The sequence below is a fragment of the Pithys albifrons genome, chromosome 1 (assembly GCF_047495875.1).
Source record: "Pithys albifrons albifrons isolate INPA30051 chromosome 1, PitAlb_v1, whole genome shotgun sequence".
NCBI classification, from domain to species: domain Eukaryota; kingdom Metazoa; phylum Chordata; class Aves; order Passeriformes; family Thamnophilidae; genus Pithys; species Pithys albifrons.
In genome coordinates this window covers 35419864-35444852 of record NC_092458.1, presented here as the reverse complement: position 1 = coordinate 35444852, position 24989 = coordinate 35419864, and the positions used below count along the sequence as shown (strand labels likewise).

The window sequence follows — 24989 nt, the reverse complement described above, 5'->3', positions numbered from 1 at the left end:
CTCCCCGTCGCCCCCAGGGCGGAGCTCTCGCCGCCCCCGAGGGCAGCGGCGTGTCCAGAGCGCCGACACGTCGCCTCCTTTACGACAGTGGGCCTCTCAACCTACGGCCGGACCCGGCAACGGGACACGTTGTGTCAGGGGCGGGGCCTGTGCGCTTGGCCACGCCCCCGGCGCGGACGCGCCCCCTCATTGGCTCTCTCCGCTCCCGCCTTCCCGCTCGAGCCAGCCCGGTGGGGCCGGGGTGTCACGTGACCCGGGCAGTGCCGCGGGGGGCGGAGCGTCACGGTGGCCGCGGGTCCCGATCCCGGCCCGGGTCCCGATCCCGGTCCCGGTCCCGGTCCCGATCACGGGAATGCGGCGGCGGCTGCTGTGGCTGCTCTGCGCCGCCGCCGCCGGCTGCTGCTGGTGGGGCACTGCCGCGGGCAAGACGCTGCGGGGCGGCTTCGCCAGCGCCGCCGCCCGCCTGGAGCCGTGGCGGCCCGTGGCGCGCTTCCAGTTCCACGGTGGGTGCCCCGAGGGCAGGGAGGCGGGAGAGCGCTGTCATTCACGGGGAGTGGAGCGGGGGATGAAGAGACGCCGGGACGTGGGGAAAGCGGCGACGGCTGAAGGGGCCGCGGACGGGAAACGGGGTCAGCCCCGCAGCTCCCTCTCCCTCTTTCCCTTTCTCCCTCCGCCAGGGCGCTCAGCAGGTCCGATGCGCTGTCCGGGCAGCTTGGCCACCTGTGAGACACGGGGCGCGGGAAGCGGGAGCTGGCAGCAGCCCCTGGCTGTGTGTCACGCATGGAGGAACGCTGCGCCTCCTCTCCTGTCCCGCAGCCCGGGCCCCGGAGCGCAGGGGCGGCTTAGCTGTGACTCGCATCCCTGCTGCCCTCCTGGGACCCCACCAATGGCAGCGATGCCTGACGCTGCCCGGGGCTGTGTCCCATCGCCCTGTGCTCCTGGTGTCTGCGTGCATCGGGACGTAAAGTCTCAGCTGGTTATTCCCAATGGCTTTTCTTTCCCGTACTGCTTGTTAGTAATAGAATCTCAGAATCATAGAATTGATTGGGTTGGAAAAGACCTCCGAGATCATCAAGTCCAACCCTTGGTCCAACTCCAGTCCATTTACTAGATCATGGCACTCAGTGCCACGTCCAATCTGAGTTTAAAAACCTCCAGGGATGGTGAATCCACCACCTCTCTGGGCAGCCCATTCCAATGCCTGATTATTCTCTCTGGAAAGAATTTTTTCCTGATATCCAACTTAAATTTCCCCTGGCAGAGCTTAAGCCCGTGCCCCCTTGTCCTGTTGCTGAGTGCCTGGGAGAAGAGACCAACCCCCACATGGCTAGAACTTCCCTTCAGGTAGTTATAAACAGTGATGAGGTCACCTCTGAGCCTCCTCTTCTCCAGGCTAAACAACCCCAGCTCCCTCAGCCTCTCTCCATAGGACTTATGCTCCAGTCCCTTCACCAGTAATTCCTGACTGTTGGCTAAGAGGCGTGGCAATAGGCAGGAATCCTTTTAGAATGGCCATTCCAGAAGGTTGGAAACTGCTCTCCTTGCTACGGAAGTTTTACTTTGCAGGAGGAGGTGTGTGGAAGGTTGATGAGTACCCGATACAGTCAGCATGCTTTTCCTATATATATGCTCAGGTAGCTTAGGCTGTTTTCTTTGCCACTGAGCCTGACAGTAGAAGAGTTTTGCAGAATGCTTGAAAATCTAATGGGATGAAAGAAAATGTGACATAAGCCAAAGGGACTTGGAGTGTGACCTTCCAAGACTGAATGAGAGATGATAGATGGGATGGAGACAGCTTGTGGAGTGACTTGAAAGCAGTTAATTATCACTGTCCTAGAAGATAATTGTAGAAGTGCTCTAAATAGATCTAAAGGGGAAAAGTGCACTGCTTAAATCTGAGAAAAGACTGTTAAGATTAAAGATGAGTGGTGTAAGTGTTCAGATGTAGTTCTATAAGTCAATGTTGCATATTTGCTTAGAAATACTCCTCTTTTTTGGATGAATACCAACAACGTTGTTGCGTCTTAGTGAAGGGGTTTTTTAATATTTCAAAATCTTAGGTAAACTGTAGCTCATAAAACATTTTACAGATGCTAGGAGATCACCTTAACTGAGGTTTTCTTGCAGGACCACTGTCTTGCAGCTGTCTGAGAACAGGCAAAGCTTCCTTATTTGAAGCTACTACTAGTCTGTTGATTCACATCTAGCTGGTTAGAGGGAAAGAAGGTTGCTCTGACAGACAAACATTCAAAGCTTGCTTAAACTTGAACAGAGTTTATGCTGTTGCAGTACCAACTGACTTTTGTTCTCCATTAAATTCTACCTTTTAATTTAGGATACTCTTACGTTAAAGAATTCTATGACAATATATGAAAGAATTTACCAAAATAAGTTTGAGGATTGTAGAATTACTGAGACAAGATAAGTTGTGTCAAATGAGCAAGTTCTAAAATGACTAAAATATTTCTGTGTGTCAAGGTGCAACCTATAGTGACAGAACAAGGTGTAATAGTTTAAAACTGAAAAGAAGTAAGTATAGATTAGATATTAGGAAAAAAATCTTCACTGTGAGGGTGGTGAGGCACTGACACAGGTTGCCCAGAGAAGTAGTAGGTGCCCCATCCCTGGAATTGTTCAAGTCCAGGTTGGATGAGGCTTTGAACAACCTCACCTAGTGGAAAGTGTCCCTGTCCATGGGAAGTGGGTTGGAAATGGATCATCTTTGAAGTCCCTTCCAACCCAGGCCATTCTGCCATTCTGTGATTCTATAGGTAGATTGACACGTTACAGAACACTTCTGAATTTTGATTTTCTTTGTATCAGTTTGACACCTATCATCTCTATAATTAAGTATTTTAGCTCTAATCCATCCATAGCATGAAAGTCCATTTACATAAGTTCTTCTGGTATTAGACTCTTAAGTGCTACCCCACAATGCTCATAGTCATGCCACAAAGGTCATAAAATACTAGACTTTGAACCAGTTATTGAGATTATTGAGGCACTGTCTTTAACTTGAGAAAATAAAATTTGGGGTGGGAGGAAGGAAGGAAGAAGAAGTTTTCTAGAAGTCTGTTTAAAAAAGAAAAGGGGGGGAGGGAAGACAAGGCTGTTTATAGTAGAGAAGGTTAATGATATTTGGGTTATGGTGAAGGTTTGTTTAAGTACCATCATAGGGAATCCTGCATGCAGTGTTTTGTTAATAAGATGTATAGAAATTGTTCCTGAAAGTCCATAAATATTTTCTTAGGAAGTAGTGGTAAAAATATGTGAAGCTGTAGTGTGACTACTTAGAAAAAAATCTGTGCCACTCTATCTTTGTGCTTGTAACTGATATCAAGGCAAACTAGTTGATTTTATTTTTTAAATATCAAGGTGACCATGCTGTTCTGTGTGTCAGAATCAAGAATGTAGCAGTAGCTGTGACAAAAGCCGCTAGACTTCACCTCTTTCAAGCACAGGAGTGGCAGAAGATACAGAACAGTATCCAAGATAACAGCTGTGCAGAGAAGTTCTCTAAAGCTCAGCTGACAAGTGAGTTGCTACATTCTTTCCCCTCTATGAATTAAGTTACTGGTGTATATAGAACACTGTTTAGTTATCTGTGTTTAGAGTACTCATTTCAGTGAAGTTTCGCGACAACCAGGACTTCGGCCTTCTGCAATTGAAAAATACTACAATACTACAAGATTGCTTTCGTTGTATCACTTCAGAAGACGTTTTAAGTTATTATATAGTATGCTGCTGGAAAATTAAATCCTTGACAAATAATGAATTTAATGCAAACAGCCAAACTTTATGAGCAGCTCTAGTCTCATGCTCTCACTTTTTCGCATCTCAGAAAGGGTACATGTTTGGCTGAAGTTCTCATTTAGTCATTCAGGACAGAGATTTTTGTTTTGCTATGCTTGGAGTAAAAGTCTGGGTTTTTTAATCTTAAATTTTCCAGTAAAAAATTATTATCTTGAGTATATGAAAGAATTTACAAAGAATAGCATTTCACCATGAAACCAAAGAACCTGAGAATCTACATGTTTGAGACAGTCAAATGTACAGTTTGAATTGTGACTTTTATTTCAGTGGAATGAGGTACCCTGATGGAACCTACTGCAGCTACCTCTAAACTTCTGAAGTGAATGCTTGTGAGGTGGGAGTAGATAGCACAAGTACAAAGTAAAAGGTTAATTTTGTACCTGCAAACCTTCTCTTTAACTACGTCATAATAAGCTTTTCTTTTCTGCAAAAATTAATGTGCATTATGTTTCTTTATGACTTGCCTCTATCATAACCTACAGCTCTTTCACATTTTAATTTTGTAATTTGGTGCTCATCACTGAATCTCATATTCAAAGGTTTTTAATATTTTAGCTGAGAATTATATCAGTATACAATATGTAAGTTGTCTTTTTGTCTCTTATTTACAAAGGAACATTTCTCATTTTTTAGGAGGCTTCTGTTTTCCCGTTCCATGGAAATGGCATTTTCAAATCTGAAATTATATTTTCATGATAGCACATATCTGTCACACTTTGATGTACAAAACATGTTAGAAAATTTTTATTACAGTATCAAAGATGAGCTAATCAGGACAAAGCTTAACTCGAGTACCCATCTAAATGTGAAAGACCAGTAAAATAGTGAAGCATTGAGTTATGTAACTAGAAGACAAACAGACTGAAATAATAATTTTTGTACTATTTGTTCATTGTAATGGTACCAAACCTACTTAAACCATAAATGTTCCTCTAAGAAATGACATTAATATTGGAAGCTTCATTCCAATATGTTGTGACTACAGCTTCTCTTTGAAATACATTTCCTCTGTACAGCCAGAATCGCCACAATAAGAGATTGATCTCTTCTAACATTGTCATGATGAAATCTTACACAGATGTCACTTCTGAGAATGTAGTTTCTTTACACTTGATAAAAGCTGCACAGAAATGCTGCTGAAATGACTAGCAGCTGGTCCACTATTCCTGACTGTCCCAGCAGTGTACTCGCTGTTTTCTGCTGTGTTTAGAAGTTTTATGACCACAGGGTGAGTTGGATCTGTTTGCTGATGTTGGGCAAAACCAAGTACATTTTTATTTTATCTACTTCATTTCCTCCAAATTAGCTTGCAGATTTGATGGAAAACTGATTAAACATGCTCTCTGTGGTTCTTAGTCTTGACATGAGTAACATGGTGTCAGAACTCAGCTGAGAGTTGAAATGGAAAGTAAAGCCACTCCTGTCAGACACTGTTTGCCTTTCATTTGGAATAAGCACTGTATGAAATCCTGGTTTGTGTGTTGTCCAAATTTGTCCTTCATGGTAATTGCTGCAAAGAAACATATAGAACAATTCTTTCTGGATCCCAGTGTTGATCAGTTCATACCTTCAGAGAACAGAAAATAACTTCTTGTTGTTGAAACAGGTTTATTTGAATTACAGAAGAGTTTTCCACAGCTAGTCTTCAAGTTAGAAATTAGTTCTGAATTTTGTATACAGAATATTTAGGGAAAATAAGTTTACTGAAGGGTTGTTTTGTATGTACGTTTGCAGCTTATTCACTTAGAAGGGCCAGTGAGCAGGTGAAACATCAGTCTCTTACATAGTTGTTTTTAAATGTATTCTGATTGAAACACACAGTTTTATTAGGCAATGGTTTCAGACCTTAACTGTCAATTGAAATTTAGTATATTAGAATTTAGGGATGGTGTTGTGAAATATACTACATTGCAGCTTTAAAACATTCATACTGTTGTTTACAGAGCTTACATGCAGCTGTTCCTGTTTGGTGCTCTAAATCTCTTTGAAAACAGAGTAGAATAAATTTCACAAAGGTGTGTTGCACACTGCAAAAGTACCTGTTGAGCAGTACAGAATAGCTAATCCTATCAGTATTGGGGGATGGAAATGTGCTAAGCATAGGAGACACAGTTGACGGTGACTGACTTCTGGCAGCAAAGCTAAAAGCTGAGAGGTGGCATGCAGTGTGTATCCTCACCAACCTTGCACCTACTTGAAACAAAAGATGAAACTGAAGGTCTGGTCTCTGGTCTTATGGCTAGCTTTCAAAACTAAGACTGTTTTCTACTGTATGTGGCTTATAACCTGTATATGATGATGTAGATTTAAGTTTTATCTTCATTCAAAGATGAGTTTTCTAAAAGTATCCTAATGGAGCATTTACTCCTATTTTTGTTTCTTTGTTTTCTTCCAAAGTGACTGTGAACCATACAGAGCAAAATCTGACAGTGTCCCAGATTCCTTATCCGGAAACATGGTATGTGTTTTATGTAGACAAATTTACCTGCGAGGAGAATTATTCTGAATCCGAGGATATTCAGTTTGAAATGGTCTTACTAAACCCAGATGCAGAAGGGAATCCATTAGATCACTTTAGCGCAGGGGAATCGGGTAAGACTTTTTTTCTTAAAATTAGATTTGTAAGTTAAGGTCCTGGTCACTCAAATCAGTATTTACTATGCTTGGAAGAGTATGGGGAATGGATAGCAGAGGTGCTTGTATTTCACATTCTGCTTTCTCATAGAGATCAAACTTCAATTCATTTTCTGTCAATACAGAAAAATCCTTTTCTTTCTCAGGACAGACTTTCTAAAACTTGCCTAAATTGAAGTATAGATGCACAAGGATATTTAGTGTTAACATCTTTGCTGCTTTGTATTTTACCATGTTGAAATTGAAATCTTCCACTTGAATGTGAATTTAATCTCTGATTTTAATGAATTAGTGAAATACCTATGTGAAACTTGATTCTGTGCAACACAGGTATATGCACAATAAAACATTTTGCCGTTACAATTTCAGTTCAGTGTTTAGCTTTTTCTGTGTGTCTTAGTTGCAGGCTGTAGGTTTTGTTATGTAGGATGAGGTATTGGTGGAATTTAGGATTTCTAAGGGCAGCTGAACAGGTAGACAGCATTTTGAAGATCTTTGAAGTTAGGTATTTTAAATTAAGGTATATATGTTTTATTTTCTCTGTCAACTCTACGTTTCTTAAAAGTCAGGAAACTTAGAGAAGACAGGTTGAAAATTATGCTTTGTATTTTTTATAGTTGATTTCCAGTGCAGTTTTTTCGTAGCTCCTTTTGGTGTCAAGCCAATAATTCACACACTGTGTCTATACTTGGAAGGAGCTTTCTATCATAAACTTTTTGTGTTTATTAAGAACTAGTTGATTTTCCTAAAGAGTTTTTCCATGTGTACTCATTCATCATGGTGAGAAATAACTTTACTGCTGAATCCTTGCCAACTTCAGTGAGTGTCTTTTGAAACAGGAAGATCAACAGTGAAAGAAAGAAAAAGTGATTTGATCTAAACCACATATTTTTATCATTCAGAAATCATGCTTTTTCACTTGTGTACAAGAGAAGCAGAGTGGCCCTGAATTTTTTGGGTATTTATTACCTTAAACTCTTTTTCTCCCATTTCACTGTGTATGTCCAAAATGTTTAATTTTAACTATAGAAGTTATAATGCTACCAACTATTTATAACTCATCCAGTTTTAATGTTTTTTGACTTGAATATTGACATGTGTATACTTGCTCTTCCCAATCTCTGGGTGGAACTACTTGGAAGTTTTTCATAGATTTATTTTGCTGCTGGGGAAAAACATTTTTTAGAATCTGATTCTGTGGGCACCACTAGGTTTCAAGGAAGGTCGGAAAAGGAAAACATAAGTTTTGTAGCTCACTGGCTTTCATATTCTGAGAGCTCATGATGTATTGCAAAACTTACGGATGATAGAAAAGATTTTCAGGATCCAGGTCTTAAGGGAGGCACTTTACCAGACTACTACTAGACTGAAAATCAGAAGACTTCTGTTTTGTAAATAATCTAAAAAACTTAGGGAATTACTTTAGACTAGTGCAAAAAAAATTCATGCTAAGGACTAATTGCTGTTTTCTGTGCTGTTTTTCTATCTAAAACTTTTCGGGCTTGGTCAACTATGCTTCTTGAACTACTTTATACAGAGAAAGAGTGACACCTAGCGGTTAAAAAATATTAAATAGGCGTCTGTTCGGTTTTCTTCATCTCAGATTGCGCCTTTACAGTTTGAAATGAACTACAAACAAGAGCTAAAAATGAGTCCTTTAATAAATGTGTTTTCAACTGATCAAATGGGCTACAATTATTTTCTGTATGTCAAGAAACTGTATTCCACTTTATCCTATTTTGTAATTGCTGCAAACCTTTCCTATGCTCAGAAAAGGTATTATTGAATAAAAAATACTTTGTCAGATCAAAAAACAACCAGCTTCCTGAAAAAATTCACTGACTTTCTTGGATAAAATTGACTAGGATTTAGACGTTTTTATCTGGCAGTATTTTTGGGAGTGACAGTTGCTAAGTATTTTCCAATGATGATATATTAAAAAATAGCCTATTTTGTTTTAGCTGTTTGCTGCTAATTGCAATGCTTCTTTACAAAAACTGAGCTGTATTTATGTTTTTTTTTTCCACAGGATTACATGAATTCTTTTTCCTGCTTGTCCTAGCCTACTTTGTAACTGCTTGCATATATGCACAATCCCTATGGCATACAATTAAGAAGCGTGGACCTATGCATGCTGTATTAAAGGTGTTGACAATTGCATTACTGTTGCAGGCTGGTTCAGCTTTTGCCAACTACCTGCATTTCTCAAGGTATCTTTGCTCATTTTTGCTTTCAGTCTTTAGACTTGATGAACAATGTTTTGTAAAGATCTGTACATGGTCTTGCCTGTGATGATTGTAACAAAATATAGGACTGACCTTTGAACTACGTCTTTGGGTAAAGGTACTTTTAAGAGAGAACACGTATTTAAGACACACCCCTTAAAAATATAATATTTTTATTCTTTTGTCAGTTATTCTAAAGATGGGATAGGAACTCCTTTTATGGGAAGTCTAGCAGAATGTGAGTATGCTTTTCTACTGTTTCTTACATATTCCCACATGTGAATCTATATAATACATTAGCAAATGCTGTTGTTGGACTATATTATGATCTTGGACCGTAACACTGGATTTTTAATATAAAATGCTAAAAATGGATCTTCCAGGAAAAAAAACTTTTTCAGGTGTTTACAATAACTGTGTTTGAAGTTGTACAGTTGTGATATGTAAAGATTTGGTGCTAACAAAGCATTTTTCTCCACTGTATAGATATTCTGAGTTCTCACTGGAACTAAATTCCTATAATACTCCTTTCAAAAATGCACTAACTTACTCCTGTTGAATTCTTCAGTGTTAAACATTGTTGTTAGGTAGTTTGGCGGGTTTTTTCCCTGTAGTTCACACTTAAAGCATTGGGGGTTCTTTGTAAGCAAATACATTGCCTATTGATTGGCTTGAAGCACCCAAGGAAAGTAGTACTGTTGTCGTGAGATAGCACTGGTGAGTAATAGCCCGTATAGAAAAATACTTCCCTTTGCAGAGTTCATTTAGAAACCTGCAGTTGGAATTAACAACCTCTTGATGGCACTTGGTACCACAGTAATTGCCTCTTTCTTGTTTTAACCATTTGAGTTAGCAGCTCCTTGCAGTCTCTCCAGCAACTGTATTAACAAACCTTCCCTCTCATCTCTTGAAATGAAATGAAATGAAATGGAGAATATGGAGGTAGTGATAACTCCTCCCCGGTGTTAACTATCCAGCCAGAACTTCAGAGGGAATAGCTGCATGTTAGATTTGCAGTGTATGTGTAGTCAAGAGCTCATTTTTATTTGGGTAAAGCAAAGATTATAATGAACAAAATAATATTTTTGAAACAATTGCTGAATTTCTTAAATTCAGCTAAGGAAGTTTTCCTTTCCTACTGTCGTTAAGGTTTGTGGTTTTCAAAACAGTAAAGGAGCATAAGTAATAGGTAGAAAGCTTCAGTGGCAGCTACGGTTCTGAAGAATGGCTGATGGCAAGTAGTATAATTTGAAGGTGCTACCATTTTTCCTGTATCACAACAGAAATCAGAGTTAAAAATAAGTGTTAAAATTTCTGTTAACTGCAGTGGAGCCAGAATAGCTTTTTAAAAACTTGTTCAGATACTATTGTTTTTCTAATATGATTAAGTCTTTACCATGTATAAAGAGCTGATCCTCAGTCTATTTTATGGCCTAAGCTAATCACATAAATCACACAAATAATGCTGGCACTCAAAGGCATCGCAAATAGTGGTCTTTTAACTTTTGGTAAGAATGAAATGTGAAAAGTAATAGACTATTATTAAGCCTCTTGAATAGCCAAAAAAGATTAATTGTGATGAAATTGGACAATTATGAAATCAGCTTAGTAACATGTGACTGTACCCTGACACTGGGTATTGTGGGACTATTGTAATTTTTTTAATTTTTCCCGTCTCTGTTACTTTCTAATAAGGTGTATGAGATGTCAAAGATTAAAACCAATACTGAATTTTTGTCTTACACCATTTTGTCTTGGAATCCACTTGAATTGTTTCCACACTGAAGCAGAGCAGTATCTATATCCAAGATGTGATTGAGAGATGATGTCTGGCTATAACTTATAGGGCAGGTTATCTTAAGGAGTGACAGAAAATAAAATGCTCCCTAAAACATCCATATTTGTTCAGTCATTTCTCTAGTTTGGATTTGTGACACTGGTTTGGCATACCTGTGGTTTGTGTAACAATTCTTTTTCTAGAGTGTACTGTATCTTCATAGGTAGCATCAGAAAATAATTTCATGATCCTTTTGCCCAAAATCAGTGCTGGTCATTTTATTAAAGAATGATAAAGCTCTTGATACATCTTAAACAACAAAGGTGTCTGAATACATTAAGAAGCACTTAAGCATATAAACTGTGAGAATACCAAATATATCCAGGAATTACATGTTGATGTCTGGTTTATATCCATATCTTGCTAGTATTGCTGAGTTGCTGGGAAATATTGCAGCTAATCTTTGTTTAACACACTTGCCTTATATCCATATTAAACTCTGTACAGTGGCAGCATTTTCTGTGCCAGTATTTTTAGTAAATGTGAAAGTACATTTATCTTTTTTAATACAGCCTAGTTGTATAAAAATAGAACTTCACTTTTTTATGATAGAAATACTACTCTTGTACCTGGTAGTCTAAGTGAAAATTAAAAACAAGAAACAAATTTAACTAAACTAGAAGACTAATCATGTGAAAAAGAAAGCATCACTGTGTGTAGTGCCCACTCTGTAGTTTCTGAACCAAATTTACAATTTACATAGTATAAGAATCAATTATTGTTATGTCTCTGCTGCGCCACTACAAGGAGTCAGATCCCAATACCAGCTTTAAGATTGCCTGGTAAGTTTCAATCAAAAGCTCACCAGGTCTAAAGCTAACAATCACTCAGAAAGAAATCTTCGTGTTTTTCTACTGCCAGTAGTGCTGCAACGAGGCTAACAAGTAAAGGCTTTAATATATTCTAGCTTGAAGATTTTTTTATTCAGATATAGCTTCATTCAGCTTTAAACACAGGTTTGAGACGCTGATTAAGAATGCAACTTCATGGAGTACATGTTAATTGTTCCCAAACAGAGGTAAAAATGGACATAGCAAAATGAGGCTAAGGTACTTTGCATTTAATAAACTGAAATACAGGCAAGTTGTTGCTCTAAATGAAATTTATGTTAGGGTTTTTCATTATATTATCCCCTTGAAGTATCTCAAACTGGAATTTGTCCTAAATATTTGTGCTACTGCATCCCTAAGACAAAGTGCAGCTAACTTAAAGTACAGTACAACTATCGGATTTTTGAATTAAAGTTTTTCAGAGCAAAGAAAGGAGTTAACTTCATGTTCCATATTTGCAGTATGATTAACATACATATGATTTTAGTTCATTAGCATTTATAGGTCTGTTTATATAGATGGACTCCTGAGCCCAGACTACTTTGACACAAGGGTGGGATTTGGAAGGATGTGGCATTGTGTCCGTGCAGAGCTACAGCATAACTGGAAGCAAGCTGACAGAGATGTGTTTGGTCACTGAAACCTTCACAAAATATCCACATGTTGTGGCAAAGCAGCCCCAGTTAGTCAAACTATCATCAAAATTATAACTGAGTGTGATACAGAGGTGTAAGTGTCCATCCTTCATTTGTGGGTATATAGAAAGTTTGTCTTTGCTGTAGGAAAAAAAGTTGGGGTTTTTTGTGACTCTGTTCATTTTTCTTTTGTTTTTAATAGTGTGTGACATAGTCTCACAGATACAAATGCTATATTTATTATTGAGTCTGTGTATGGGTTGGACAATAGGCAGAATGAAGAAATCTCATGGCAGACCTCTTCAGTGGGATTCCAGTCCAACATCTACTGGCATTGCTGTAGTAGTTGTTGTGACACAGGTTTGTATTTTATATTCATTCTTATACTGAAATATACAGCTGCAATTAAGTATGACAGAACTGTGAACCAAATAATTTCAATATTTTAATTCTATGAGAAGAGCGAGTATCAAGACTGGAAAAAAGCCCACAGCATAATGTATACCCAGTATGTCTAATAGGTAACACCACCTTCTCTTTACTATAGCAATTTAAGGTGTAGCTCCACAGTATGTTTTTGTTCAGCAGTAAAACCACTTAAGAAGTTCCCACAGGTTTCCAAACTGCTGTTTGTGCCAGTTGTTTGTAGCATTGTATCGTGAACCAGATCAGTGGAATTATCTAGACTGGGGAAAAAAATCCAGATATTTCAGCAAGTCGTTTTACTGGCCTCATGTGCAATGTGGTGCTATAAATAGTTGTAATCGGTACAACTGAAGCATTGTGAACTGTATTATGAGGGGTGACAATCAGCAGCATGAGCACAAAGAGAAGGGAAGCTGATGTGAGAAAGTCTTTCTGTCACAAAAAAATGGAAATCCTCAGTGCCCTCCTTTTGGAACCACTCATATGGAATGTCTAATGGTCCTTTCAGTCAATATAAGAGAATTCTTGAAAGGTTCATGTGCAGGATTGGTCTTGCAAATATACAAATGGTCTGACACATAATTCATTCAAATATTTTCCATTAGTATAAATTAGAAAGTCAAGTAAACTAGCAACTTAAAAGTAAATTATAATGGAGATCATTCAACCCTGGTGGTGCCTTTTGTAAACAAATTTTTTTAAATCACATCATAAAGACAAGAGAATCTGAAAACCGTTGAGAAAGAGAAGAGCCGGGAGAAACTGTAGACAGTAATGAGGAAGAGATTATACTGAAGATTTTGTGCCATTTGGGTAGTATCTGTAATTAGTGTGGCTTCCAAACTAAATGAGTGGACTGCTAAAACATTCAGAGTAGCTGGAAGCTGACATTTCTTGCTAATGAAGTATATAAACCAAAGGCTATTAAGGTCAATGCAATTGTTGAAATTTAAAGATAGGTCCTTTCCACCTCACTTTGACACCCATTTAGCACCAGAAATTTTACATGCTGTTAGTAAAGGAAACTTCTAAAGTATTTCATTTTATTAATGCCTCTGCACTTGTGCATGTGAATGGGTGTGTTAGTACTCTGCCACTTGAGACTGGAAAATTTTTTGTTGTTGGTTACTTTTACTCTACATAGAAAGGACACTCCGTATGATCAGCGTGATCTGTTTTCTGTTGTTACTTATGGTAAAAGTTGGGGCAGGTATCAGATATATGCTGTTTCCCCTAAGGCTGGGCCATTGCACATTTGTGTTGGCTCTTGGAGCAGCACTGGAGCATTAGTACAAAGTTGGCTATCTTAATTTTCACCAGTAAGGCACAGACCTACCACATCTCCTCCTGGTAACATTGTCAATGTCAGATTTGGCAGGAGTCTCCTAGGAACAGAATATGGATATAGGAATATGTCATTGCCTATGTGGTTTTGCATCCCAATCTCAGTGTCTACTGTCACCTACAAAAATTCCCTGACATCAAGAGTATCCCTGCCCCTTCTGGAGTGGATATTTTCCATTTCATGGTTCAGGACATATAAAATATACCTTCTGCCAGATTTGTTCTTCTTAATACAGAGTGCAGCTGTTGAGCTCAGGGGAGCAGGATTTAGACTATCACCTCTAGCAAAGGTGGTGAGCTTAAGACTTTAGTCTCTGGATTATTCAGTTGTTCACTTCTCTGTCTAGATTGACATGGGTGTTTTACCTGCAGTAATCAATCAATGGGCATTTTTAATGGCTAAAGACCTAAAATAACCTCCTTCCTGTTCTGATCTTTCCCAGAGATTCTTATGGGGGGGCCAGCTTCCTCCTATGCCAGAGGTTGGACAGACTTATGTGGATAAGAGATATTCTGAGGACTTGCTGTGGAGGCTGCTGAAAACCATGTGCATTACCCTAATGCAACAGATAGAGATTGCACCATAGTAGTTCTATTGATGTTCTCCTGTACCTGTCCCCATCTCATCTTCAGGGAAGTCAAGCAAGTGGACAGCCTGGCAAAACATAATTATTCTTCGACTTAACTGTAGTTTTGACTGGCAAACTATCTGATCTTGTTTGCCTGCTACTAGTTCAAATTACTCAGCAAATTTTCAGTGTTTTTTCTCCTCTTTGTACTGATGCTGTGGATTTTTTCTTTTTGTTCTTTCAGAAGCACTGGCAATTTCCTGGACTGTGTTTATGTGTTACTATCAGTGTAGGGTGGACACAGCCTCCTAGTCAGCAAATCTGTTGCGATCTTTGCAGCTGCAAAGAAGTAGCATCTCAAAGGAGGGACAAGTTTGCCATTCAGCATCTCCCTTTGTTTTAACTTGTTCTTTATTTCAGGCACAGAACGAAAGATTCCCAGGCTGCTGTGCATTCATTAAAAATTTCACTCTTTGCTGCCAGGGCACAAACCTTGTTCAGAACTTTACTCATGGGAGGCCTTCCCGTCACATAGATCTGAGTAGTTTCCTGAGCGGAACGGAAGCAATAATTCTAGAAAGACAGCTGACCAGAATGACACAGAACCTTATTGCATTAGACATCATGCTTCACAGGGGTTCTTAGATATACACACCTCAAAGGTGTGCTCAGAATGAGCTCTACCTCTGACCTTAGATCTAAACCATTTTTTACTATGCTACCATTGCGTGACATCAGATACCTGAGTACTAGATAGGTTAGAAACAGCTAGTTAATCCACTTTGCCTTGCTACTACTTCTAATCTCCCTTTTGTTTCCCCTTCCCCCTTGCCTCTCAGAGATGATCTGTCCCATGAGAACCTGCCTTTGCTGGAGATTGATATGTTATCTGGGCTTGTCATAAAGTCAATGTTGGCACATTGAAGGGAAGGAGGAGTTCTACCGTAATTGTTTCCTCATGACAAAAAGGAAGAGTGTCTGGTTCTTCATCATATGGATGTGGATGTTCAGCTTGTATATCTGGAATATCAAGATGATGTCCATGGCCATCATTCTTCTAGTATTTGAAGAGGTAGGCCAGTACTGGACAGTCATTGGTGTCCACTGTGAACAAAGATAGGTCATGTGTATGTGCAGGTGAAGTCAGGCATTTTGAACAGTGTGTTATATAAACAAGGAGAGGGTAATTCTCTTTTACCTTATGAAGAAGCAGGTGCGACCTTAATGTTGGACATGGCTGGTGCAAGTCAGCTCCTCAGCTACTTGTCTCATCCAGTTCTTTTGTCTACAGCATAGTTGTTCTTCTGGATGACAATTAGAATTGTCCCTCCTGATTTCTCTCAGACCTCAAGCATAGTTCTACCTGCTGCCAACAAAAAATATGTCTCTGATACTTACTTCAGCAGGTTGGTGTCTGGGTGTTTTTCAGCTTGTTCCTGCTATTGCAGCTAAGTGAGTTGATACTTGGCTTTCTGTGGTCAAGATAAGGGACTTCATTGCTTATTGACCTAAACTTCTCAACCAAATTTTAATTCATTCTTTTCATTTTCCCAGTTAAAGAGATTTTGACTTCAGGATCACACTTGTCTATGGAAGTTCTTCCTTCATTGAGAACAGATTGCCTAATCCATTTTTACCTAAAAACACTCTATAGCAGTGATTTCTCTTCCATAACATCCTACTGAGTAAGAATAGTCCTGGCTCATGGTAAGGGCAATGACAGATTCACCTTGTCCAAGTTTATACTGTGTTGCGCTGACAGTTCCATCTCTGCCTCTAATGTCTCTGCCTTCTGCCTATTTTGGAATAATCTAATGAAGCTGAAGGAAGCTGAACTTCTGTGATGCTACATTCCTGTCACCATACACAGCCTTTGATCCACTGATGTTGTGTTGTTTACACTCTTTAAAGGGTTAGTCCAGAGCATAACTTGCTGTCTGTCAGGCACTATTTTCCTATGAGGACCTGGGCTTTGTTCTCATGATTCCTTTACTCCAGCTCTTTGTCATCTTCTCATTAAAGTGGCTTCCGTCATTGCTGTTACTATTGGTGCAGATTAAAGAATATTTAGGCCTTTTTGAGCTCTATTTTTTAAGGTTAGGTTGATCCCAGGGTTAGCTTGAAGTTTCTTCTTAGAGCTATATGACCATAACATCTCCGTCAGCCTATATGGTTTTCCCCCAGATGCTTCCTTGAGTCAGGAAGATTCTATAGATAGGTTGGGGTTTTTCTGTTTTCTCAAGCAGAATATGTGCCATCCAGGGAAGTTAAATGCTCTGGCAGTTTCCAAGTATAAATACCAAAAGCGAAAATACAAGACTGCAGTGATTCTGTAACTGGTAGAACCCTTGTTTGTTGTCTGAACATGTTCTAACTGGACTGAAATAACTTCTCTGATAGGAATTCATCAGTTTCATGCCAAAACTAGTGCTGTAGACACAATGTTGCCAAACACTGTGCTGTATCTCAGGCATTCAGGAGTAGTGTAATCTTTCTTACTTCAGTCTTAACTTCTTGACAGAATTCTCAGGCAAGTAACTTGATCATTTCAAGATGTTTCCTTGAAGTTGCTCCATTTCTGAGCACTATAGTGGGAGCATTTGAAGCCTGTTGGTTAGATTGTTTACTAGTAATCAGTGATGTTGAAGACATGCATACTTTACGTCTGTACCTCTTCCATCCTTCCATTTTCTGTCCAGGTAGCTGAAGAGTGACTGAAACGACAGCAGCTGTGCTTGCTGTGTCATGGCCTAGATGAGGGAGGGGGAAAGACATGAGAGTACTCTCTGAGTGTATTCTAATCAAAAATTATTCTAATACTCAACTCATGAGGCCATCCACTTAGGAAAGACACAGGTGGATTACATATTTTAAAAAAAATTTAATATCAGTAACCTTTTTGTCTTTATGTAGTTAATGTAGTGAGAGAGCCTTTGAATGTGTTCAGAAAGGAATCTTGACTAATTTATATTTCTAAATTGAGCTATACATGCTTCTGAAGGTCTTCAGAGCTACTTCACTCATAAATCAAATTTGCCTACCTTTCTTCAGAAAGCCTGCTTTATTAGGCACCTGAAGCCTCAGTGCAAGTTAGATGTGTGCAGTAGGTGGACTGGATTCCAGTGTACATTCAAGTCTTAAAATGCCATTCAGCTGTTACAAGATTCTGTGAGAGTGTAAACTTTATGTGCATTCTAATTTATAATGTTAGCATTCCTAAAGTCTTAAAAAGGTGTTCTTCAGCAAGACACATTTTTTATGCAACAAGTAGGCGCCTGCCTTCTTCCCAACTAAGATTAAGAAACTAGGCACTTGTTAGTCTGTTTTCACTTGAAGGATATCAATATTCTCTCTTAGAGTGCTCCTACAAAATTTGATTCTACAGTAAATGGATATAACACTGAGAGTTAAGGAGGATTACTATCTTTTGTGTAGTTATCTTTTAGTTAGAGTGTTGTCCAGACGGTGGAACAGCATTTGGAACCTGTGACACTCCCTTTCCTCGGCCCTAGAAGGTTTCTGAGCCAGTTGCTTGCAGTTAGGCTCACTCTCAGTTTCTGACCTAGCTGATGTTGAATTCTTTTCTCCACAATGGCACAGCTTCAAGAGAAGGGGTGGAGAGTGGCCCACCCAAGAACAGCCTATAGCCTGGCAGTTGCGGCACTCTCCAAGGAGGTGGGAGATGAGAATTGGATATCCTTTAGGCAAAGAAGGGAATTGTGGGAGATCCAAGTTCAACCTGGGTGAATGCTTGAGCCTTTAGGCTATTGTATAAAAGGGGCAGCAGCACCACCCTCTTACTTCCCCATCTTAGAAAAGAAAAGTGAATCCTGTTAGGATTTTGAAAGAAAAGGCGTAGTCACCTGCCTTTGAAACAAGCTTTACAGGTTGTGGATCACAAGTGGAAGGAGACACCTCCCTGTAGCTCTGTGAAATCATTTCAGTGGTCTTCCTGCAAAGTAGGCTGAGTGTTTAACGAGGTGGTTATTTTAGAACTTCTAAGGTGCCACATTGCTTCTATCCAAATTAGAGGAAACTTTAACTTGTCGGACTTTCTAAAAGTTATAGAATTCAAGAAGTGAGACTCTGTTCCTGCCAGTTACAGTTGGAGTAATAGGTTATGCCAAAAAGCAGTTCAGACTGAGGAGTTCTTTGTGTGTAGCATGACAGTTTCTAACAGGCATAGTGGAGTATGACCAGATAACTTAATCTGCGATGGGAAGGTTAATTAAGATTTAGTATAACCTTGTTTACTCTAAGTGTACTTTGCTGTCATTTTTTTTCCAGAGCTTTTTATTAATTTGGGAGCAGTTTGAAGATACAAATCACCACAGCTACCATTCACACCATGGCTTAGCAAGTGGACTGCTTATTGGCCTCCGAGTTTGCCTAGCTTTGTCACTGTCTGCTGGTCTTTACCAGATTATCACAGTGGAGAGAAGCACGCTGAAAAGGGAGTTCTACATCACCTTTGCCAAAGTATGGTTTACATCAGGGAAACTGATCCCTTCTTCTGTAAATATAGTTGTGGCATGCAGTTGACTGAAGCACTAAACTCTGTTTCTCCATAAGAAAGTTAATATTTAAGTGTCTGATTTGATTACATGGCACCCTGTCATCATACTCTGAGTAGTCATTTTAATTTGACAAGGAGTATAGAGCTTTTTAAAACAGAAATCCTACCTTTCATTGTGTGGTTTTCATTCTGTTGATTGAAAATTAAACAATGGGTTCATAAAATAGACAGAAATGTAAATGTAGTTCCTGTAACTGTCATCTCTTTCTTTTAAGCTGGCATGTAGTCATTTTACAACTTATACTCATCTTTTTCAGGCCTGCATTCTCTGGTTTTTGTGCCACCCATGTCTTGCAACCATTGCTGTAATATTCAGAGAATATCAAAGAGAAAAGGTATGTACAGGCAAGATAAAAGAGATGGAATTTGAATACTAGTTGTTCTTCATGTTTAGTGTTTGTTAGCAAACTCATGCTCTTAGGCTGTTAATCTTATGACCCCAAAGCAACTTGAAAAGTCTTAGTCACACAGCTCTCATTGATGCTAATGTGAGTCATATTTTACAAAGGCACACAGGGTTTGAATCATCTGAGGGTAATCATTTCTAGGTTAAGGGAGGGAGAGGGGGAGATTGTTCAGTCAAAGGAAAATGTGGAGGGGGTGTTTTGTTTTATTGTTTGCTTGTTTGCTTTTAATTAAAAACACCTTGGGGATTCTTTTAACAAATGTAGTAGAAAGCTAATTCGGTGGATTTTTGGATTTTTGCTTTTTTAGTCTTCCTCCTTTAAAAGCTTTATGTGGTTAACTAGGTCAGGGAATCTGTAGCTGAACTGCATTCTTTGGATCAAGAAGTATGTCCAAATACGTTGTTTTGGTTTTTAAGATCTAAACAGTTAAAAATAAAAGTGGACTCATTGGGTTTCTTGGTTGCTTAAACATATTGGGAACTAGAGAACTACTTGTGTGGAGCCTCCCATGTTCAGATGAAGTGCACTGCTATTCTCAGGTGATTGACTACCTCATTCCAGGGTAGGGTTGGCTTCTTTTCTTTATGCTTATAACCATCTGTGCATTTGTATGCAAATAAATTCAGAAATTGAGCTTTTATTTGTGTAGAGGATATGCAAGGAAAAGGTTCCACTAAAAATGTATCTAGTAAATGAAAGGCTATGTTTGATTTACAAAAAAACAAAACAAAAAAACCCCACCAAAATGTAGGCAGAAAAAATACTCCTCTAGAGTTATTAATGAAGAGATGTTTTGTTGTTGCTTGATGAAAATGTCCTCAGGGCAGTAGGACAGTCTCTAGAAATAGGATCAGAAAGAAATGTTTTTGCAGTATTTGGAGCTTACTGAAGGGAGAGTTAAATTGCTCTGCTCTTGCATTTGAGCAAGTTTAACCATTATGTGCAGCTGCAGTTCCTACACTAGGATAATTTAGCTTTGTTTGCTTCTTTAAATGCACTCCAATAAAAAATGCACAATCAATAAATACCATATTTACTTAATAAAAATGTGTATTATAAAACTCTCTGTACATAAACTGAAGACTTTCGCTTTCTCAGAAAGAGTAGTTATACATTTATGCACTTAAAAAATAACTGCCGTATACTGCTTTTATGGGTGAAGAGCTTTGAACTGAAAAGGGGTCTGACTAAGTGAGATTGATAAATCACTATCCTCACAGCTCTGTCATTGTGCTAGTGCAACATGTTTCCAGGCTTTCTTTTTTTTTCCCTCACTCTGTTTGTTGTAAGAATAGAATATCTAAACATCACCTCTGCTTGTGAAACTGCATGGGTGGTGAATTGCAAGTCTGAAATTCCCCAGAACAGAGACTGCCAGAAGGGCTATGTGGCTTGCCTAGGGCTATCTACTGATTTAAAAACACCCAGGTGTGAGAGTCTGAATCCTGGACTTTAGGTGCATGTTCAAATCTTTTGTAACTGCAGAAGTACTGAAAGGTTTAAAGTTAAACCCCAAGCACTCACATAGTATGCTGATAGAAATTTATTGTGCATTGTTTGATGAGGTTTTTTTCACTTTTTCTCTCTTTTTTTGTCTCTAGATTATTACCATAGGTGTTATCCTCTGTCAGTGCATCTCCATGGTTATCCTTTACAGACTTTTTCTGTCTCATAGTCTATATTGGGAAGTATCTTCACTATCATCAGTGACATTGCCACTAACAGTATCCTCTGGACATAAAAATCGACATCACTTCTGAGATGTTTAGGAAGAATGCATTATGTAATAAATGTGCAATAATTACTTAAATATTTTGTCACAGGTGTGTGATATATTGGTTTCACTGGAAAACTGAGTGATAGTATTAGAGCACTTCACAGACCTTTGGTCTGACAAGGTTCCTAGATTATTAAAAATATTGTGGGGTGTAAAAATCTTTAATTTTAATACTTTTATAAATATTGTATATGTGTAGCATGAGGTGCTGAGCTGTATCATGGAAGAATACAGTGACTCTTCCATTCATGGACACCAAAAATACTCTTACTTTCTATCAGTACTAGGTTTAAAGGTCTTTAAAAATGCAGTTCTTAAACATCTACATGCTCAAACAAGTTTGAAATAGGCCAGTTTTGAAATTGATGTGATGCATAATGATGAGTACAGGGGGATTTTTTATTTTTGTGCTTTAGAGAAAATCCATATTATGTATCAGTATAAAAGATGGAGAAACAACAGAGGGAGAATCGTCTACAAAACACATGTAAAATGTTCACAACTGACTGCAAGAAACTTTATTACTGATGTGAAAGAAAAGTCTTTTCTGCAACTAATGTTCAGACTGGTTAAAAATCTAGTGGGAATATAAATAGGGTTTATATCTGCCTCTTTTTTAATAAATGTAACTAAAAATTTCATCCAGTAATGAAGGTTTAAACAGTTTTTGAGGCTTGGAAGACATAGCAACATAAAGGTAATTAAAACAGCAGGCTTGCATCTTTTAAAGAAAAAAAAAGGCAAAGAAAATGGAATGGGTGATGTGGTACTAGAATTTTAATCCTGATATAATTCATTTCTGTTACATTGAGGATTCAATCATAATTAAGCCATATACACAGATTAAATTAACAGAAGCATTTCAAATAAATGTTGGTTTCAGTCATCAACTACCCATGAATTCCTGCCCAAGGATACTTAATCAGGATTAAATTTTCTATGAATAATTGAAAAACAAAATACTCACTGGATTTGTTATAATCCATGTTGGCACTGGGTTCTAAGTAGTTGCCATCTTCCATCCATTGTAATAAAGCCATACTACTTTGTGATGCCCTAGCATTCAGAAAGCCAGTGTAAATATATACTTTATTGAAGGGCCTATTTATTGAATATGATTAAATCATGCTGACATTTTTTTCCTTCATAATAAGAACATACCTATTGCCATTGTGAGTGAATTCTTTTTTTTTATTTAGCTTAGTATTTGTCAAATGTTAGGCTTCATACATGTGTTTCTTCACAAAATGGATTTTATTTTCTAGTAAATGAGTGTTTGCTTCTTCTTAATAGTGTGTATTAAGAAAATGTGAAAATGTGAAGACACAGGTTCTAGCTTTAAAATAGCCCTAACTTTTCCATTCATGTGTGCCTCAGTTTTAAGCATAGTTGAAACATAAGTCCGTTCCATTTTAGTTTAGAGGCAAAAATAGACATTTGCCTTTGACTAAGGCAAAATGGCAACATGACAAAGTTGCTCATTAAATCATCTCCTTTCTTATTGTTTGTAATTCAGATCAAGAATGGCAGGTTGAGGCTGGAAAAGATGAGATATTATGATTTCACACAATCTTCAGAATGATTAAAAGATTAATTATTACATTCCTCTGATAACCATACAAAAATATTATTGGTTAAAACTTCAGTCTTTATTTCCTTGCTTATCTCTGTACTTTTTATCTTCTCAAGAAAAAAAGCATCCTGTTTTTGATAAGTCTCCATTAATGCAGTGGAAGAGTTCTGTCTGTCCTCATGTATAAGACTTGCAATTCACACATAAAATAGAATTTTCTGACAGACACAAGTACTACTTTACAGTTTATGATCTGTCATGATAGAAGTTTTAATCTGTGCAGAAAAACCACTATGTGACTTTCAGAAGAGTCATTCCACTTGTTTTATTCTCCAGAAGTACTTCCTGTACTTCCTCTGACTTCAATTGGTCAGTTATGATACCATTTACCTTAATTTCACCTTATAAATATACCCCACAATAATTCATACATAAAGTGATGTCTCTTAAGTCTTTCCATGGTTGGCCCGTAAGTTAAAAGGTAACATTAATTTCTTAGTTTGCCATTGTATCCATTTTTTTGAAAATAAGTTTTAATTGTGCTATTAATGTAACTAGGAATTAAGTATCACTTTCTCAGGGTAAGTGGTACAAAGGATGTGCATTTCTGCGCAGGTCTACTAGCAGTCTTGATAACCAACACCAATTTTATGTTGTTAAATTCTTGTGTACTGTAGCAGTACATCAGTATGACTGCAGTAATGTTCAAGACATCGGTTAATTCAGTGCAGGATATCTGTGGGGGAGTCTTCAAGTATGACTAATTGACAAAGCTTCACACTTACCTGTACTCTAGGCTGAAGCTTACTGCCTCTATATCATGCCCAGAGAGTGGTTCAAGAATGTGAAAGCCTCTCTCTTCTTTCTAACTTGCATCTCCTATGGGACCAGCTGATAAGACTGCTTTTTTCATGCTTATCCTTGCTGTTACTCTTTCTGTCAATTTGGTTTCATAACTTCGTCCTGAAAAAGCAGCTTCCAGCCATCTTTCAGTTGTCTTCAATCCACGTATCCTGACTTGAAAATTTTTCTTCTATAATGTGCTTTCTGTCACCAAAAAGAAAAAAAAAACAGTTTTCTGTCACAAACTGGGGCTTTTGGGTACACCCGAAGAAGTCGGGACACATTCTACGTTCTACGTCAGCTCTGCGTTAGGTGACATCAGTGGACAGGAGTATTCCTCCAGTGTGGCTGTAGCCCCAGTGTGTACATGCTGCAGGTTTGGACCTGCTGAAAGCTGCTGCACACCTGGGGCTGCTCAGGGAGAGCTGCAGCAGCTCCAGGCTCCCTACCACCTCACCACTGCAAGGGGCTGGAGCAGAGTCCCTCTGAAGGCAGCACTGCTGCTCCTGACTGATGAGCAGCAGTGTGGAGTTGAGGTTGAACGATGCCTCACTTGAGAGCTTCTGTGCATTGTGCAGCTCTGTTTTAAAAACAGTTGGGTTTACAGTGTCTGCCAATTCTACTGCCTGCACATTTCAGTGCTCAGAAAAGATGGATGTGTATTGGCATGACTGTAAACTGAAGTTGGTTGTGCTCTGAAGAAATCCACCTCTATTGTGTGAGAGGGCATCTCCTGGCCAGCCATTGCCCTTTCTGCTGGCACAGGTGCCAGTTGGCATCAGTTATGATTTATTGGTTGGGAGGGAGGATCCCAGTTCAGGAGAGATGAGAGTGAGATCACCAACTTGGTCTACAAGACCCCCCACAGGGTGTCAGGAGAGATCATCCTGCATTGCTCCCGACCAGCAATGTGAAGACTGGAGCAGTTCTGGGGCTCATCACAAGTCACCTAAGCTATTCGCTCCTGTTCAGCGTAGAAGGTGTTTATTGTATATTTATTTAAAGTGCTTCAGGTAGGAAAATGAATATTTACAATTAAATATATGTAAATGGAAGTGGAAAGGCTTGATTTGAAAAATATCAAGATTCTAATACATATTACAATACTAAGACCTCCCACACACGACAAATGTGTATAGCCAGATCTACTTAATGGTTCTTTCTGGTTCCTATGCCAATGGAAAGCCATGGAAGTATCAAAATCTTTTTGTTTGCATCTCAATCCTCTACAGAACTGGAAGAATATTTTAGTTTTTTTGGCTCTAGTTTATTCTGTGCAATGTTCTCCCTCCAACTAACAGAATAAATGTTTATTGGGCTGGCCAAGCCTGATGTTACACTGTACCTTTTAACTTTTTGTGTGATATGCAATGTACACAGAGCAGGTGACCCTTGTGAACATCAAACATTAAAAGAGAAAGCGTTAAACTGTTTTTCAAAGGGCCTTTCTTTTTTAACTGCAGTGATGCAACCAGTCTGTGATTTTCCAGTACTAAGTTC

The 24989-nt window shown here is 38.7% G+C and overlaps 1 protein-coding gene across 1 annotated transcript; it reads left to right on the top strand.

The window, feature by feature from the left end:
• The first annotated feature begins 271 nt into the window (after nt 1-271).
• On the top strand, nt 272-24989 carry GPR180 (G protein-coupled receptor 180). The gene is made up of 9 exons (XM_071549485.1): nt 272-503; nt 3376-3534; nt 6211-6405; nt 8477-8657; nt 8861-8910; nt 12177-12334; nt 18601-18792; nt 19147-19224; nt 20898-24989. The coding sequence occupies exons 1-9, from the start codon at nt 353-355 to the stop codon at nt 21054-21056; spliced, it is 1323 nt and encodes a 440-aa protein (XP_071405586.1). The 5' UTR covers nt 272-352; the 3' UTR covers nt 21057-24989.